The 18,969-nt window shown below is 36.2% G+C and overlaps 1 protein-coding gene across 1 annotated transcript; it reads left to right on the top strand.

Moving 5' to 3' along the window:
• Nucleotides 1–960: 960 nt before the first annotated feature.
• LOC138691128 (probable tRNA (uracil-O(2)-)-methyltransferase) lies at nt 961–18,035 on the top strand. Its single transcript, XM_069812862.1, has 6 exons — nt 961–1,193; nt 1,312–1,404; nt 9,907–10,375; nt 13,282–13,607; nt 14,858–15,109; nt 16,927–18,035. Exons 3-6 carry the CDS (start codon nt 9,997–9,999, stop codon nt 17,869–17,871), a joined length of 1,902 nt encoding a protein of 633 aa, XP_069668963.1. The 5' UTR covers nt 961–1,193; nt 1,312–1,404; nt 9,907–9,996; the 3' UTR covers nt 17,872–18,035.
• The last annotated feature ends 934 nt before the right edge of the window (nt 18,036–18,969 follow it).

Consider the following 18,969-nt stretch of genomic DNA (forward strand, 5'->3'; position numbering starts at 1 on the left):
GTTGGAACAAACCTAAAGTGAGAAATAATTCGGGCAGTCTTCATTATCGCCCCACATCACACATGAGACTAACATCTGACTTAAGTTTATGGGAGATGGGGTAAATGGGGGGTAACTAAGCCGAGGTATGAGACAAAGTTAGTGGGTTAGTTGAGGGGATTATTTAAGTAATATGAGGCCGAGGAAATATGTAGTGTGGGGAATTTCACCATTAATTCGATGACGGCATGTTTCTTTCGTTAATTCTCCAACAAGCAACTGAAGAAGAAAAATGCTAAATATTTGGAAATACTGAAAAATGTTCCTAGATTGGATTCCAGAGGGAAGGAGAGGCAGAGGTAGACCGCAAAACACCTGGTTGCAAGACATAAATAAAGCTTGGCAGAGAAAGGACTCCAAGAACGGGATTGGGAAAATAGAGAGAATTGGAGAAAAAGAATAAGGCCGTAGGACATTGGTCACAGGAAGATGTGATATTACATTGTAAACATGTTTGTAATAATAATAATAATAATAATAATAATAATAATAATAATAATAATAATAATAGAAGTGACATTTGAAATTTCTAAAGGGGAGAGGCTGGGGGTGGGGGTGAAATCTAAAATACAATTAAGCCTGGTTTCAGATTTTCCCCCCAACATCTAAATTGACGTGTTTTTTTGTTTAAATTGAATTCAATTTAAATAATTATTAGTTATTTAGACTGGGAAGTTTTCAAATGAAAGTCCTGTAGAATAAACTAAATATCCACGAGTGAAATTTACAAGTGGATTCAAAATTCAAATACCGGTACTATTATCATTAAAAGTGAAATTATTAATTGCATGGGAATTCAGTCAATTTTTAAAGTAGGGCTGCACTACGGCGTGCTGTATATTGATAGGTTTTATGACAAATTTGGTGAGTATTTGAAAACTTGTTTAGCTTTTCGCAAGTTGATGTTGGCAATACTGCAGGACGCAGGTTAGCCAATCTTGTTGACCTCGTCGTCCAGAAAGGTTAGAACGGGTAGAATTAGAAAATTCGACGTAATCTCAGGAACAGGAAGGATTAGGGAAGTTGTTGCTGTCAGTGCTTTCCTTATGAGTATGAGAGTAGGTACTTCCAAATCTTTATACAAATATCTTCTTCGTGAATGTCAGAAATTACCCAAAGATGCACAAGAATTTTACAAGCATAGTATTAAACAGGTAAATTGCCCTTAAATCAGACGTCTGTCTCGTGTGTGGTGTGTGGGGCGATATCGAAGATTGGCCAATAAATTTATTATGTGTACTGTTCTATTCAGTTTTATGTGCTCATTTGCAGAGTTTCAAACAGCATGTGACGGAAACTGATCCAACGCGAGTGAAACAAATTATAGAGAGAGCGCTAGAAGATGCTAAGTGGGTTATGAAAAAGGTTTGTGAAGTGCTTTCTCTGTCACACTCTCTTTTACGGAGAAGGGACCTGAAGACCTATACAGCAGCCTGAGGCTTATTTTGCTTAAAACTAGACTCCAATGCTGTGAATGAATAATTCTCCAGAAGAACTACACTAAAGGAGGCACATCTCCCTTCCCCTCTACTAATATTACCAACATAACATGTGAGAGGTTCAGGGAAATGGTGCGTTTCTCTGGTATTGCGTCCTAGACCTCTCGAATGTTATATTGGTAACAAGTAGAGGGTTGAAAGCTGATTTTTATGTTGAAAGTATTTGCGGATGCTAATTAAAACCACATGTGTATCGTATCACTATAGCCAACATCTCACAGAAGCCAGTGAAGCAAACAAAAATGTGCTTCCTCTAGAGTAGTTTTCTGGAGAATTGCTTGAAACAATAGTACTGAATGGAATTTGGTGTGGTGAAATTATAGATTCATTGTTACTAGTAATGTAGAGATCATCGTATTAACATGAGCGTTTCTTATAACATTCAATTGCTTCTCTATCTAGGAAACTGCTAGGAATACCAAAATCACTTCTTTTGTGTTGATCTAAATGAGGGGTTGGAAAGCAATGGTGGATCATTAATGTTTAGGTGAGGGGTTTGGACTTTTCCCATTTCTGGTTGTCACAATCAAAAATTAAGATACAACGTTTCGAAGGGTGGTTCTCCCTTCGTCTTCAGGTGGAAAGAAAGAGAGAAAGGAAAAAAACCTACTGTTGGGATCTTTACGTACAGCTATTCTGTATGACTGATCACAAACTCGCGAGTTTGAGGGAGAAAAAATGGTCAGAAAGTGGTGTTTTTTCATTTTAGCAAAATGTCTAGTAGTGAAGCTGTTTTTTGGAAATGTTTTTGTATAAAACAAATGTAAATTGGGCGTGCTTCCGAACAGGGGCAGCAGCATTTCTCCTAAGGTTAGAGCCTTATGATGGGGTTAACAGGGATGGGAGTATGAGATTACAGTGACTGATAAGTAAGTTAAGGTACGCTAACTCATATGTGTGTTCAATAACAGTTCATGACCCTAGAGTGATGTAAGAGTATAATGTGAGTTTGCACACGCAGTGTAATTCACAACCTTATTAACTTATTACACTGGAGAGGTTGTTACTCTCTACCAATTTTAATCACTCTTTGCTCTTTCATGCCCTTGCCTACATTTAACATTCACATTGTATTCTTCACCTGACATAATTAGGAACATTAAATCCAGATGTTTGAGATGGGTAGGACATAAACGTATGGGCAAATTCAGAAATGCATATAGTGTGTTAGTTGGGAGCCGGAGGGAAAAAGACCTTTGGGAAGGCCGAGACGTAAATGGGAGGATAATATTAAAATGGCTTTGAGGGAGATGGGTTATGATGATAATAATAATAATGTTTTATTTTCGCTGGCAGAGTTAAGGCCATAAGGCCTTCTCTTCCACTCAACCAGCCTTAATCAATACAATACATAAATTTAAATTACAAATATTTTCGCTACACTTAAAAGGTTCTCCAGCAATAATCTTCACTACACATTTATTTAAATTTAGATAAATCTATAAGGTAAGGTAGTAACATAATTTATGAGCTAATCTAATTCAATGAATTATAATTAATTTAATATTTGAGATAGCTAGTAAAATGATGAAAATTAATTTAATATAAGCTTACTAGGACTATGTTACAGGGAGAATATATATATTTCTATTTCTATAATGAGAATATTAATGTAATTGCCATTAGAGGTTTTGTAAATCTATTTAGAGAAATTAAAGATAATAATAATAAGAATGGACAGATGTTAGTTTCATTATAAGTAACAAATATTAATCAGCAATTCATCTGTTAAGTAAGAATTTATGTAATTTTGACCTAAATGAAGTTATTGTCCAACAACCCCTTATATCACTCGGAAGCGAGTTCTAATTTCTAGCAGCTGAAACTGTATAGGATGAAGAATATAAAGATGTCTTGTGGTAGGGTATAATGAGTAAATTGTTATAATAAGATCTTGTACTTAGCTGATGATATGCGGATAAATTTTGAAAACGAGAAGCCAAATATATTGGGGCAGCGGTGCGCAGAATTTGAAATAAGAGAACAAGAGAATGCAGGGCTCGTCGATCGCTTAGCCTTAGCCAAGACAGAGTTTGGAAAGACGGGGAAACATGATCATACTTACGAATATTACAAATATAACGGACGCACGCATTATGCACACGTTGTAGCCTGTTGCTCAAATTTGCATTTAGGTTACTTAATATAATATCGCAGTAGTCAAAGTGTGGCATCACGAGTGTTTGTACAAGGATTAATTTTAATTTATCAGGAAGAAAGTTCTTCAGTCGCTTTAATGAGTGAATAATGGAAAATATTTTTTTGGAAGTGTGATTCACTTGTCCATTCCATTCCAGGTGACAATCCATATAAATACCAAGGTTCTTCACAGTCGTACTGTATGGAATAGTAGTATTATTTACAATTATCGGTGGCAAATTTTGTTTGTCACACTTCGATCTTTGATGTTCTATTAAGATTGCCTGCGATTTACTTGCATTTAAATTAAGTCCGTGCGTTTTCGACCATATGGATATAGAATTCAAGTCATCATTAACTTTAGTTATGGCGTCATTTATGTAGTTAGGTCGAGTATGCAGATAGATTTGTATGTCGTCAGCATAAATATGGTGTCGGCAGGATGTTAGATTAGAAGAAATATCATTAATATAAATAGAAAATAGTAAAGGTCCTAGGACAGAGCCTTGTGGTACGCCAGTCTTCGTGGTACGCCAAGTGGAATAACGATTATTAATAGACACGCACTGTTGGCGTTCACGAAGATAGGAGTCCATCCACGCTAACGCATTATCAGAAAAATGCAGTACTCTTAATTTTGCAATTAGTAAGTCAACATCTACAGTGTCGAAGGCTTTGGAGTAGTCTAAAAGTGTTAGTATTGTGATCTGTCCTTTGTCTAAAGCTTCACGTATATCCTCAGTCACTTTAAGCAGTGCATTCGATGTGCTGTGTCCCGTTCTGAAGCCTGATTGGTAAGGGTCAAGAATATTGTGAGTATTGAGGTAATCTGTCAGTTGTTTGTGCACAATTCTTTCCAAAGCTTTTGAGAGAACAGGAAGAATACTAATTGGTCTATAGTCATTAGGTGTTACAGGTAACTTAATTTTAGGAAGGGGACGAACAATAACCTTTTTCCATATGTCTGGGTAATGTGAAGTCATTATGGATGCATTGAATATATGGGTTAGTGTTGGAAGAATTATGTCCATAATTTTGTTCAGAAGTTCTATATTTATATTGTCTACTCCTTGTGATTTTGACTTGATGCGCTTTAGTGCTGATTTTACGTCAGAAGGTGTTATGTAGGAAAAGAAGAACTTGTCTCGTGCTGGGGCAGGTGTAGAGATTAATTCATTAATAGTCTGTTGTTTCGTTGCGGCGTCAGGTGCGTGGGTAGTGGTGGATGTGAAGTAATTGTTTAAATCATCTAGACAAGTAGTATTGTCAATTTGTGATTTAGATTGACCTAACATTTCTCCACATATCGGATGCTCTAATATCAGGTTCAATGAGGCTGTAAGCATGTCTAAGCTTAGCATTTCTAATCGTCTGTGTGGTCATATTTCTTAGTCGCTTGTACCGCAAGAAATCTATGTCACTTTTAGTCTCTTGAATTTCCGAAAAGCTTTGTCTCTGTCTCTCATCAATGATCGGATTTCTGTAGTCATCCAGGGAGCTGGAGGTCTCGTAATGCATCTAGTTTTTATTGGGGCATGTTTGTCATATAATGTAATAACAAGGTTGTTAAAAGCTTGTACTTTTTCGTCTACTGTACGGAGAGTCCAAACATCACGCCATGGCAGTAATAACGCATCAGAAATTAAAGAGGCGTCGTTGATATGTCGCAGATCCCTATACTGAATGCGTTTTGGTGTCGCCTTAGGACACTGCAATGAATACTCTACAAATATAATATCATGTGCAGAAATCCCAGGCGCCGGTAGTTGTCCGTGCGTTATTATTTTGTGGGGATTTGTAGTTGCTATGATGTCTAGTAGTGTTTCTGCAGTCTCTGTGTGATGAGTGGCTTGGAGCGGTAGAATTGTCATATTGCAGGCCGCAAACATGTTTGAGAGCCGTACACTGGAAGGGGACGTTACTAGAAGATTGTTGTTACAGTCACCCATTACTACAACGTGTTCATAAAGCGGCAAAATGTCTAAAAGTGAATTTTCTACGTCAGTTAAATGATTTATCTTCAGTGGTATATAGACAACGCACAGAAGACACTTTTGTAGACTTGCAAAAATTTCAATAAATAAATATTCAGGCCGTGCACTGTACTCTGAGGGAGAATGAAGAATAACTTTAGGTCGAAGATCAGATCTAATGTAAGCTGCTACACCGCCGCCCCCTTTGCCTGTTCTGTCATTTCGACACAGTACATAACCATTAATATCTACAAGAGAAGAGGACAGTGTAGGTTTCAACCAGCTTTCGGAAATTAGAATTGCATGCATATCATTTGGAGCGAATATGGAATAGAATTCATTGAAATGACAAATAACGCTTTGAGTGTTGACGTGTGCTACCTTAAGGTTAGTGGGGTGGGAAGTGAAAGATTGTTTAAGGAGGTCAGCTGTAGTCGGTGTGGAAAGAGAAAGTGGAGGGTCGGTGACATTCCTAGACAGGCTTGGCTCTATTGTTAAAAGAGGGTGAGTTACAGCCAGAGGTGACTCGCTAGGGGTTGTTGGTAGGTTTACACTTGTCGGAGTTTCAATGGTGCCAACTTACGAACTATTGAAACTAACAACTGTACTTACCACTTAGCGCAGCTATTCTATAGGTTAATTGGTTAGCTTACTTAAAACTAGCACAAGAGAAAAAACACTCAACACTCAATGTCTGCTGCGGATGTAATATGTCTCTTTCCATTTTCGGTGCTCACCATAATTGCGCCATCAACAGTCCATACATTGCGCAATCCGAAACGTGTGGTGCAGTCCTGTAAAAGTTTGTACCGTAACTGGGTTAGATCCTTTCTAAGCACAATACCGCTATTTTCAAGCTTCTTTTTATTCCGATACATTTCACTGCGTTTTCGATAACTAACAAACTTAACTATTATTGGCCTATGCTTATTTTCACTTTTACGTCCAACACGATGACTGCGATCGATGTCAGTGTCACTAAGTTCCACACCAATCTTTACGGCGATGTCTCTGGTGATGCAGTCCGTGTTTTCGCCTTCAGTTTCTTCCACTCCAAAGATGCGAAGACTTTGCCTTCTCTGGTATTGCTCCAGATCGTCCGTCTTCCTCACTAGCTTCTCCTCCAGAGATTTTATTTTGATATCACGTTCTGCTGGTGCGTTCTTCAGGTCCTGAATTACAGAAGTGTTCATTTCGATTGTTTTTTTTAGTTCTTCACAAATCGACTCACGTATAAGGTTGGCAATACCTTGCGCCATGGCTTCCTCTGCCCACGTTGCCTTCACAACACGCTTCACCACATCCTCAACTGATTCTGATTCCTCACTTTTCTTTCCGCGGGTCATGATGATAATACAGAACTTAATTACTGTACCGAACAATCGACTATAAATAAACTTATTACGACTATTTCTATTACTCTTAAACTTATATACACCTTCAAAAAACACACTTGAGTGAGGAGCGTTTTCTTAGCTGCTAGCTGCTTTCCGACATGACACTCTCCATGATAGAGACTGGATTAATCTTGCACAGGATAGGGACCAATGACGGGCTTATGTGAGGGCGGCAATGAACCTCTGGGTTCTTTAAAAGTCATTTATAAGTAACTAAGTAGGCCTAAGTAAGTAGATGAAGACAGAAAAGAAGTGTGAGGGCAGAAGTCGACATTGACATACCATGAGTTTTAACACCTTATTCTCACAAAATGGCAATGCAAATGCATCATTTTATCATAATACATGTAGGTCCTACACAGTGCTGTATTATGTTACATATAAACTTAACAGAAATTTGTGTTGAATGTGTTAAGTAAAAGTTGATGGGAGGAATTCTTGTGAACTGATGGCAGTGTGCTACTACAGGTAGATAAAGCATTCCAAAGTTTATAGTAGATCTTATGTAACTTTTAATTTATATCTTGGCTTGCTTGTAGTATTGCTTGGATAGTCTTGAATCTTTGTTCGCTGAGGCATTTATGCATACTATAGCTATGCACTCATAGTTAACATGTGGCAGGCTTTTTAAATTTTATTTAATTGTGGTAATGTAAGCAGTGCCTCCTGGCAAGTCTTTGATAGAGATATTGTTTTTAAATAACGTGCAGCTTGGTGCTGCAACTAAAATAAATTGCACCATGTGAAGAATGAGATATGTAATACTGTTTATGAATTATGAGTAAAAATGGCGACACTATAAGACTCCATATTGACTTGATGAGCAGCCTTAACATTTTATACTGACCTCTGATGAGTCTAGACGTATTAGTCATTTAGATTGCTGTATTTTTAATGAGTGTTACAGAAATTCCATGTTAACATATATGTTTATAGAAGAAACCTTTGTAGAGCCGACAGTAATGGTGAAATTGTGGCTATTATACTTGCCATGTGCAGAATGGGCGATGTTGGAGATAGGCCAGCTAGTATTACAAACTCAAACAATAATATGACAGTCCATAATAAATGTTACAGTAAAACTTTGATTATCCGTTTTAATGGACAGAACATAATAAATTGTTAATTGAGGAAAACAGATAATTCATAATATCAATTTTAATGGGCTTAAATCTATCTGGCACAATTTAAGGTGCTTCAAAAAGTCAGCAAGTGAAATATTTATGAAAATCTAAAGGAAATGAAAGTATTTATTTAAACATGGCACACAAACAAACGAAAGTTACACATATTCAGTGAAGTTATGCTGACTATTAGGCACAATTCAGAAAGTGGTAAAGAGCAATGTAAGCCATTACTGCATATCACTTAAAAACACGCTCTTGCCCACTACTGTGTTGTAACAGCTTGTGTGACCTTGAAATGAGCAGACCCGGGTTCAAATCCTGGTCTGGACAAGTTACCTGGTTGAAACTTTTTCCGAGGTTTCCCCTCAACCAATGGGGACTTTCGGTGCTGGACTCTGGACTCATTTCGCTGGCATTATCACCTTCATTTCACTAAGACACTAGATAACCATTGCAGTTGATAAAGTGTTGTAAAATAAACCATTAAAAATGCTCTTTTTAGTGATGGATAATCCACAGAATGGTTAATTGAGGTTATACTGTGCAGTGAAAACATTAATTTAAAACTAAGATACTTTTACTGTTAATCTTCCACCATGGTAGTTTGTTATTGCCAGCCAGAGGCTGGATAGAGTTGTATGAGTTGCCAGGTCGCTATCTCTTCAGCTAACTTTACCTAACCTAAGATCACTATTCCCTCATTTAACTCTACCTAACTTTTGGATGGTAGTGACAAACTGCCATGGAAGGGTATAATAGGAATATCTTAAATAATTAATTACTATAACTTTTTAAGATTGTTGTTTTAATAATTTTGTTTATTTCTAAACTAAACTGTAAGAAATTCCTGTTTGTTGAGGAAGCTGCATAACAGACTTTAGGAGAATTTCCTAGTTGAAATGCAATGCTATCTAAAGTCTCCTCTGTAAGCACTAAGGGCCATATTCATAGACATTCTTAGCACGGGCTTCTGGTGGATGATCAGCGAACTAACGTTTTTCGTATTCATAAATCAGTGTTAGCGATATGATATGATATGAATCCTGTACAAGTAACCAGTTGATAGTCGGGACTAATTTAGCACGCTCATAGTGCGGGCTAACAAAATGTCTATGAATAGCACCCTAAATACATATTGTTGGGTTTTTTGCTTATAAAACTTCCATTTTCCCGCAATTTGTATACTAAACAACAGTTCAACGATTTTTAATATCAACACCAGGAAATTGTTTCCATCATACTTTTCTAGCAGTTCTGTCAGAATGTGGGAATCGTATATGAATACTTTTTTAACAGAGAATTTTTCTTAACTTGCATGAAAAGGAGACAGAAACAAACATAATTTACTCATTGGCTTGCTTATGTATGCCAGGCACAAAAGAATAATATTAGAATATGATGGGCATTAATGAAACAAATGTTACCTTTTATCTGCTGCACACATCTATTTCTCAGAGTCTCAATGGCATATTTATCAGATGTCTCTTAGTGCTTGGAAGATGATAGAATGCATACTTGGAGCAAAAGCGCTGTGTCATGGACCTAGTCTCTATTGATTACCTGGTAGAAGTTGTGGGCTACTTTCTTTAAAATTATTAGTCATACTGTAAAAAAAAATAGGAGAAATAATTATGTTATCAGTATATGTATTTTAAGTCGCTTTTATTTTTATGTGTGCTTTCTTACGTCACTGTCATATTAACTCTTAAAGATCAATGTTTTTCTGTTTCAGTATTCAAATAAAATAGCAAAATAGCACAACATAGAAGCTGAAACATCAATGTTTGTTACGTAGAATATTTTTGCTTCACTTAATCACACCATGACATCAAGCAACCAAACAAATATGATTGGACATAACACGCTTGCAACAGTGGAGCAGTTCTGGAAAGCACTGGAGATATGGAATGGTAATCCACATCTGGTTAACAGAAGGTTATGTGGTGCCATTCATTTGTATATTGGCAAGTTATCAAGCTCGCAAATTGATAATAAAATTCTAGTATCCAAATTGAGAGATGTAAACTTAATGAGTGACACTTCTGTGAATGATGATCAAATTATGCAAACTTTGCAAGGGGCTGGAATTAAAACAGAGAAAATTGTTGATACATCTGAGATTGGAGTCTATATCTACATCAAGAAGCTATTACCAAGAAACAGCGATAAATTTCAACCTAGTCACGAGCTTGCCATTTTAGGTTGGTAAAATATAGATTTGAAATACAGGGTCTGTAAAGGAACAGGTGATTATAAATAGTTGGTTTTTGACTCAGGAATTAATTTTTTTTATTAAATGATATACATGAGATCATGAAGTATATAGTCTGCCATTTCTTTCTTGAAAAGAATGTCCTTTAATTGACTAACACTGTGATGAAAATGTGCTTCGTCAGACATCCACATAAGTCTTCGTCTTCATTCCCTGCAATTTAACACCCTTCAGTTGAGAATATCATGATGTACTAATTGACATACCACATGAATTTTGCATGAGTAAACTGCATGAGCATATGGAAGAGGATTATGTTACCATAATTAAAATGATGAAATTCACGCCTAATAGCCTCAAAACTGTTGTCATTCTTGTAAAACTTTTAATTACAAAGCACGTTGTACATCACTCCATCTTTCCATGATGACTAAATGGCATTGTATTGGCGACAGAACATGTGCGCAGTTTATTATCCCTCAGCTGTGATATGAGTGATATACACTCCTTAAAATTGCCTGTTCCTCTGCTGGTCCCTGTATTAGAAATAGACCTACATTACAAATTCAACATCAGTTGAGAGTTGAGTCTTAAAATATAGTAACACTTGTTTTATATATTTCGCACTTATGAGTTTTTCACACTTATTTGCTTTTTTCTGAAATCCCAGCATAATTCCTATACTTTCCATGTTAATTTATTTCATTTATTCCTTTTTTACACTTAAACGATCATATTTTAAATCCCAAAAGATACAAAACTTCATTTATACTTTCTAAATCAATGTTACTCGAAATTAGGTTTGCCATTGAAGCAACGACAATTTCCGAAATTGTTGAAGGCATTCAGTTGTTGTACAATTTAAGATGACACTGATATATATATATGGTGAGCCAGCCTCCAACAATTTATTGTCCTTTAATGATGCTGTTACTGCATTAGAAACAGTTAAATTATCGTAATGAATGATGATGTAAATAAACAAATTATGACACAATGAGTTATCAGGTAAAAGGTAAAGGTATCCCCGTAACATGCCATGAAGGCACTTGGGGGGCATGGAGGTAGAGCCCCATGCTTTCCATGACCTCGGCACTAGAATGAGGTGGTGTGGTCGGCACCACGCTCTGACCGCCTTTTACCCCCGGGAAAGACCCGGTACTCAATTTTATAGGAGGCTGAGTGAACCTCGGGGCCGTTCTGAAAGTTTGGCAACGAGAAAAAATCCTGTCACCACCTGGGATCGAACCCCGGACCTTCCAGTCCGTAGCCAACTGCTCTACCAACTGAGCTACCCGGCCGCCACAATGAGTTATCAGTGGTATCATAATTTGAGGGCATGGTTTGTTCCTTAGGAGTAAACAAAAACAAGAGTTCAGAATAACTGACAAACAAAATTTTGTAAAATCATGTTATGTCTTTCTCTGTGGTGTTGTGGTCTAAGGCATCATGGAATGCGCTCTGGTTCAATTCATCATGGGGGAAGTTAATTTTCTTATGAAATTTTGGTCAGTGTATGCGACCCAGTGTCCACCCAGCATCGTGATGCATTTGGAGAGCTGCGATATGTAGCAAAATCTGATCACAACAACCAACAATAATGGCTGGGGGAGATCATCATGCTAACCACATCATACCTCTGTTCGGGTTAGATGTTCATTCACTTCTGCAGAGACGTGTGGTTGTAAGGCCTGCAGTTGGCTGGTCAGCCCTGACTTTTAATGGGCTGTTCTGCTGCGGATTTTTTAAATTCTTTTAATCATATGCTGTTAAACCAAGATCACATGGAAAGAACAAGATAAGTCAATTTCTTGAAATTTTCTGGATCAGAATTTGAAATGTAATATATCAATCAGCTTTGGTTTTTAGCAGCCAAGATTTCGTACAAATAGTCTTACATTCTTCAAGAATATGTGTTATAAATTTCAGTACTCTGCAACTGGCACGAGATGACTTAGAAGTGAAGCCGTCATCTGTCATTCTGTTGCTAACACTACATTTTCGAAGTTTCATCATAGAAAAAACTTGCTCACATATGAAGATGCAAACATGACAGTAACCTAAAGCTTCTGGAAATTTGGGAAACTTGATTTTGATAAGTCACTTACTTGTAGAAAGTTTTGGGACATTGAGAAATAATTACTTCAATTGAGTGTTACATTGCAACTTAATTAATTTGAGCTGAATGTCTGGTTTCAGTTTTGCAATCTATATTAAACAGAATACCGAAAATATCCAAGTCTTGTTGGCAGTCATTGTTTACTATTAAATGATTAGGTACTCTGTCTTCATCATAAAAGAATATGTTTTTTTTCTCGCCGTTATTTATACTCACTTTAAAACATCTTCAGTCATATCACGAGTCAATTTTTGAGTGAAATCCGAAGGCCTGTGTACTATTGTTGAGACTGGTTCTATTGCTGTGGGGACTGTATATGTATACTGATTTGTTATGAATATGATTTCGGTGATGAATGAGGCTGGTGATATTCAGGGATGTTATGGCCCGAATTTCCTGGCATTTGCCTTACGGTTGAGGGAAAACCTGAAAAACCTCAACCAGGAAATTCAACCCAACCGGGAATCGAACCCAGGCCCTCTGCGTAAGAGATCAGCATGCTGACCCCCTACACCACAGAGGTGGTCAGAATGTGTTTTGTTACTGAAAAAAATGGGATCATTGAGGAAGTAAAACTAGTAGAGATTTGTAGTAACAGTTTCATTTATTAAAATGTACAACTAACATTTTTTTTAAATTCACGTTATTCATTTTAATCTATATGATATGCCTTTCTAAAATACCTCCCCCCCCCCACATCACATGAACACAAACATTAGTCTCAAAATGCATTGTTCTTTTGTTCTTAGAAATGAGAATTCGGTTTTGTGTTACAGATAAACATAAAAATGAGGCAACATTCATTGCGCTGCAACAAGCATGTGAAGAACCCAACCTCTCACCCCATTTTCCTTACAGTTTCTGTTATGAAGAGGAAAAAAGAAACATTACCTTAAAAATTGGAAATGATATTAAGTCGGCAAGTGTAACTTGGCTGAAAGAGCAACTGTTTCCAAAAATAATTAAGTGGGCTGATACAGCTGAGACAGGTGAAAAAGAAAACACTGGATTGGTTTCTGCTTCACTCAACTTAGTTCCCATTGATAAATATTGTCAAATGTACCAACATCTGAAAAAAAAATATGGAGCTGAAATGGTGAAGGTGAGAATATTTACATTCTTCTGAGTTTCACATATATTTACTTATTTATAATTAAATGAGGAATAAGTTAGCTTCAGTAGTTGCTTTATACCTGCACGCATTGTATCCTTCACCTGACATAATTAGGAACATTAAATCCAGACCCTTGAGATGGGCAGGGCATGTAGCACGTATGAGCGAATCCAGAAATGCATATAGAGTGTTAGTTGGGAGGCCGGCGGGAAAAAGACCTTTGGGGAGGCCGAGACGTAGATGGGAAGATAATATTAAAATGGATTTGAGGGAGGTGGGATATGATGGTAGAGACTGGATTAATCTTGCTCAGGATAGGGATCAATGGCGGGCTTATGTGAGGGCAGCAATGAACCTCCGGGTTCCTTAAAAGCCAATAAGTAAGTAAGTTGCTTTATACAGTTAAATTTACCAAAAAGACTCTTCATGTAAACAAATACACATGTTTGAAGCCCATCTATTGACTGCAGCACAAAGAACCTTTTTATGGCGCCTAGAACATGATGTTAATTAGTTTCCAGTCTGAAAACATAGCCTATTGTATATTTTCGAAGACTTATTAGGCAGTGTGCTGTTTCTTTAAACACGAAAAGGAAATCTGACGAAGTAGTTGGAAAAACTAATTGCGACTGTAAAGAAGGAATGTGAATTGTAGGCAGAGACAAGCACGGACGCACTAATCATTAACAATGGGGCATGATAAGATGACAAGCAGTTATGTAATTTGGCTGCCTCACACATATAACCCAAACATGGAGGTGGAAACGTCATTCAGTCAGTTTCTGTATGTTCTTTGTGCAGTGCATGACATTGTATCAGTGCTGTGATGTTTTAAAATTGTGTGTTAACTTCCTACAACATACGTGATAGTGTAAGCTGTAAGCTATAATAGTTGAGACAGTTGCCAGTAATTCAGAGCTTAAACACCATATGGGGAAAATCCTTTAGAAACAATCCCTTACCTGACGTGGGTGTTTCATAATGTAAGAACATTGTTGTAAAAATCTCTTATTTAATGCTTTATGTTAAGTTAATTTAAAATAATTGTCTGTCATGTCACGTCACATCTTGTCATTGCTCCACATGTGTCAATGCTTGTCTAATTTGCCAGCACAGGACCAATCAGGGACCAGGCGCAGAAGGATTTTGTTGATATGCAGAGTCTTCTTGTATGGAATTAAGATCATAAGACGTGTGCAGGATAGGATTTACAAAATATTCTGTGCTTTTCTTTATAGATATGGCCAGAGAATACTGATCCATTGAAATTTGTGTATGAAGATGTTGCAATAGCAACGTACCTGTTACTACTATGGGAGCAAAACAGATTGCAGAAAGGAATTTCCAACACTTACCAGACATTTGTTGACCTTGGCTGTGGAAATGGCCTTCTGGTTCATATATTGAATAGTGAAGGTCACCAAGGCATTGGATTAGATGTTAGGAAGAGGCGAATATGGGATCTTTATCCCAGTACTACGAAGCTCCAAGTATGTATACTGTGTTACAATGTATATATGATTTCTTTTCAAAATTTCAGTTATGTTCAGAATTATATATTTCTTGTTTACATTACATAGTTTTACCTGTATGCTCTTTGATATTATTTTCTTTCATCTCTATCTACAGTGGAGTTTCAAGGTTGTTAATTATCGAAATTATGGTAACTGAATAATTTAAACACATGTTACAGACAGAGTTCATTCCAAACATAAAATGCAGCCACATATGAATTCTTTCCCTGTTGATGTTTTATATATTAGTACTAATCAGAACATTCAAAATTGTAATACAAGAGACAAATCAGATCTCCACCTACCCATTATTAGCCTCAGCTCATATAAAAAGGGAGTTTACTATTCACGTATTACAGTCTCCATTTGAACAAAATTGTGTATTACAAGAAATATCCCTTAGCACAGTCACATTGATTTAATTTAATCAGAAATTATTAAATGCACTCCATTTTTGACAGGACGTTAACAGGAAAATATTATAACGTCTATAAACGTCAATAAACCAAATCACGTTTTTTGATGGTATGCCATCTTTGTTTACCCACTTTGGCATTGCGATTAACAGCTCATTTGTTATGTACTGTGCACAACAAGGGCAATAAGCTTATGATCTGAAATGGAGCATGTTAGTAAATCAGGAGATATGTTCTTGGTCAGTTACCCAGCCAATTTCTTTTTCTCTTCTTGATCAGTTTTGGCATTATTCTTCCTTCATCCACTCTTTCTAGCACAGCTTAATTTATTATTTTGTCTGTCCATTTTACAGACTCCATTCTTCTCCTGATGGCCTTAACTCCGCCACATTAAATAAGTAAATAAAATAATCTTCAAATGCTTCCAGTCATTTCTGTTCACTTCGTTGTAATGTCCAGGTTTCTCCCCCATACATTGGCACACTCCACACAAAATATTTCAGTATTCTCCTCAATTATTTTCCAAAGATCCGCAGAAAATACTCCTTTCCCTATTAAAAGCTTCCTTTGCCATTGCTATCCTTTTTGACTTCCTGGCAGCAATGCCATATCATAGCAGACATTTCCTTTTTTATCTAATTATTTGTGTTATTATTTTACTCCTATTTTTAGATTATTTTTGTCTTTGTTGGTTTGATTTGTAATTCCTTATTTTACTGGTTTTATTTATTTTCAATTGGGTTTATTATTTTTTCTTTGTTGTACTATAATTTGATTTACTTCATGTTTAGCTGAAACCAATCGTACTCCTTTTGATTTTGCTGAGGGTGAATCGGAATTAGTTTCGGGGTTTAATCTTACCAAAAATGTCTACTACAAATTCATTTGTTCTTCCTTCCTTTTCTCCCCCTCTTTTCTCTCTCTCTGCATTGCTGTCAGTTTCTTTCTCCCTCTTTTTCTTTTCTTATTTCTCTATTACTTTCCCTTCCTTCTTTTATAACCTGGCGATCTTCTCAAAAAGAGCTCCAACACCCAACGAATTTCTCGAGCTTTTTTCTTATGTATTCACACAAACACTACAAAGTACCTTAAATCACATATTCTTCAAACAGAAATTTTAACACATTAAAGATATGCACAAATTAATTGGGATATAGGCTATTAGTGTGCAGATACTTTTTTAGTAATTGTGTTAAGTACAAATTGACACATATCCTGGAGTCAGGTGTATTGTGCAGTAACAATAGTTCTTCATGCCATTCTCTCACGATCTGTTACACACTATCAGATATTTCCATAAGATGTTGGCTAAACTGTTACTAGTATATAGTGTAAAAGTATATGCAATTTACATTGTGTTCTTTATTCTTATTTCAGGTTCAGCCAATTGTTCCATCAGCTGAATCACTGTTCCCTGAAGTAGACTGGATAATTGGCAACCATTCAGATGAGTTGACACCTTGGATTCCTATTATTGCAGCACGCAGCTCGTACAAGTGCAAGTTCTTTCTTTTGCCTTGTTGTTGTTATGAACTCAGTGGTGAAAAATATCAACGAACTGACTCCTCACGTAGTCAGTACATGGATTATATGGATTACATATACAACTTATGTAATACATGTGGCTTTAAAACTGAAATTGATAGACTTAGAATTCCATCTACGAAAAGAATATGTTTTGTCGGTGGTGAAAGAAATTATCCTGTGGAAGAAGCAACAAAAATAGACATAATCATTAAAGAGTTCATAAATTCGAAAACTGATCAGAAGACAGAAGAAATGGATGAAAGACATCTGTCAGGCGTGGAAAATAACATTAAGAGTGATTGGTTGCAGCATTACAAGATTCGTGAAAATGAGGAGAAGGTGCGTAATTGTACACGCCTTGACAGAGGATTAATAGAGGAGTTAGTGATATTAATTGCCAAGCATTTGTTGAGCAAGTGGCAGCCTAAATCCATAGATAGTCTGGATGGAACTGAGCGAATGTGGAATGCAGGAGGAATTATGTCGCTTGAAGAGTTGGCCTCTATTATTCCAAAACAGAAGAGAATGGAACTCAAGAACGAATGTGGTGGACTTCAAACATTGCTGAAAAACAACAGTCAAGTTTTCTTTGTTAATCAAGGACATGTTCAATTAAAAATGCCGTCTGTACAGGCAGTACCTCAGAAGAAGAAAATTGTTTCAAAAAATAAATCTAGGATGGAACGATATGGAAACGTGACTAGGAAACAAAAGCCTTGTTGGTTTCATGTCAATCATCCAGATGGTTGTCCACTGAAAGATGAAGATTGTTCATACAAGCATCAAGGACCATAATTTACTTTTTCGTAATTTCTTTTACTAATCTTCATTTCTGCTGCTATGAGAATCATTCACTGCAGAAAATTTTCTTATTTTTATGTAAAGTGACAGAAATAGTGATTATGTATTTATTCAGTGATCAAGTTTGTTTATGTAAATAAATATAATTATATCAGTTATTGTTCCCTTATGTCCACTACAGTAAAAACGTTTTTTAACCTAAAATATAATTTTACTGATATCTTGAAATACACTTCTAGAATCGAATACATTTACTTTCTATTTACGTTTGTATGTTTATTTTCTAGGGTTTCCATATTTAAAAAGTCAAAATCCGGGACACTTTACTTCTCTTTAAAATGTGCAGAAGAAAATAAGTTTCATTGTCATCCTTAAATTTCTTTGTGTATGGGCAATCACTGTGTAATTTATAGTTAAAATAACACCATCTTTTTGGTGGCATTGCAAACAAAATCAGGTTTGTTGACAATGAATAACACAATGCACTCCACCTACCTAACTACCTACCATCAGACACAGGAACTGTAAAGATAAATACAGTTACCTATGTCTATAATTTCCTCAGAACTTCACTGAACTAATCTAAATTGAAGAGTCCACTGCAAGAATGATGGATGTCACTTTCTTGTCGAAAATGAACCAAGACTGTCAATGCATAGCTTAAGACATATAGAATGTAGATGGAGAGATATATGGCATTAACACTGATAGTCATTGTCCAGTAATGATCGGAAAATCACAGTTAAGCTTTGAGCGCTAAGCATTTCAAACTTTCAATTGCTTCTCCTGCAAAATGTATTCCAAATGACATCCATCATTCTTGCAGTGGACTCTTCAATTATAACAACACTATTTATTTCACAACTTAGCTAATTCGGTAAGCTAAAATATTGGTTAATAAGAGGAACATTTTCACGTAAAATTTCCGATTTAAAATCTTCAGAGAAGTTTTCTGAAATTACAAAAGCATTCCCTGATCAAGGAAGCAATGGAAACTTGCTTCCATTTTTGTGTAGAGAAAAAGTTAAACAATTTTGATTCAAAATTACTTACTAATATACCATTTATCTGTAGCATATAATATGAAATACA

The sequence above is a fragment of the Periplaneta americana genome, chromosome 16, assembly GCF_040183065.1.
Source record: "Periplaneta americana isolate PAMFEO1 chromosome 16, P.americana_PAMFEO1_priV1, whole genome shotgun sequence".
In the NCBI taxonomy this organism is placed as follows: domain Eukaryota; kingdom Metazoa; phylum Arthropoda; class Insecta; order Blattodea; family Blattidae; genus Periplaneta; species Periplaneta americana.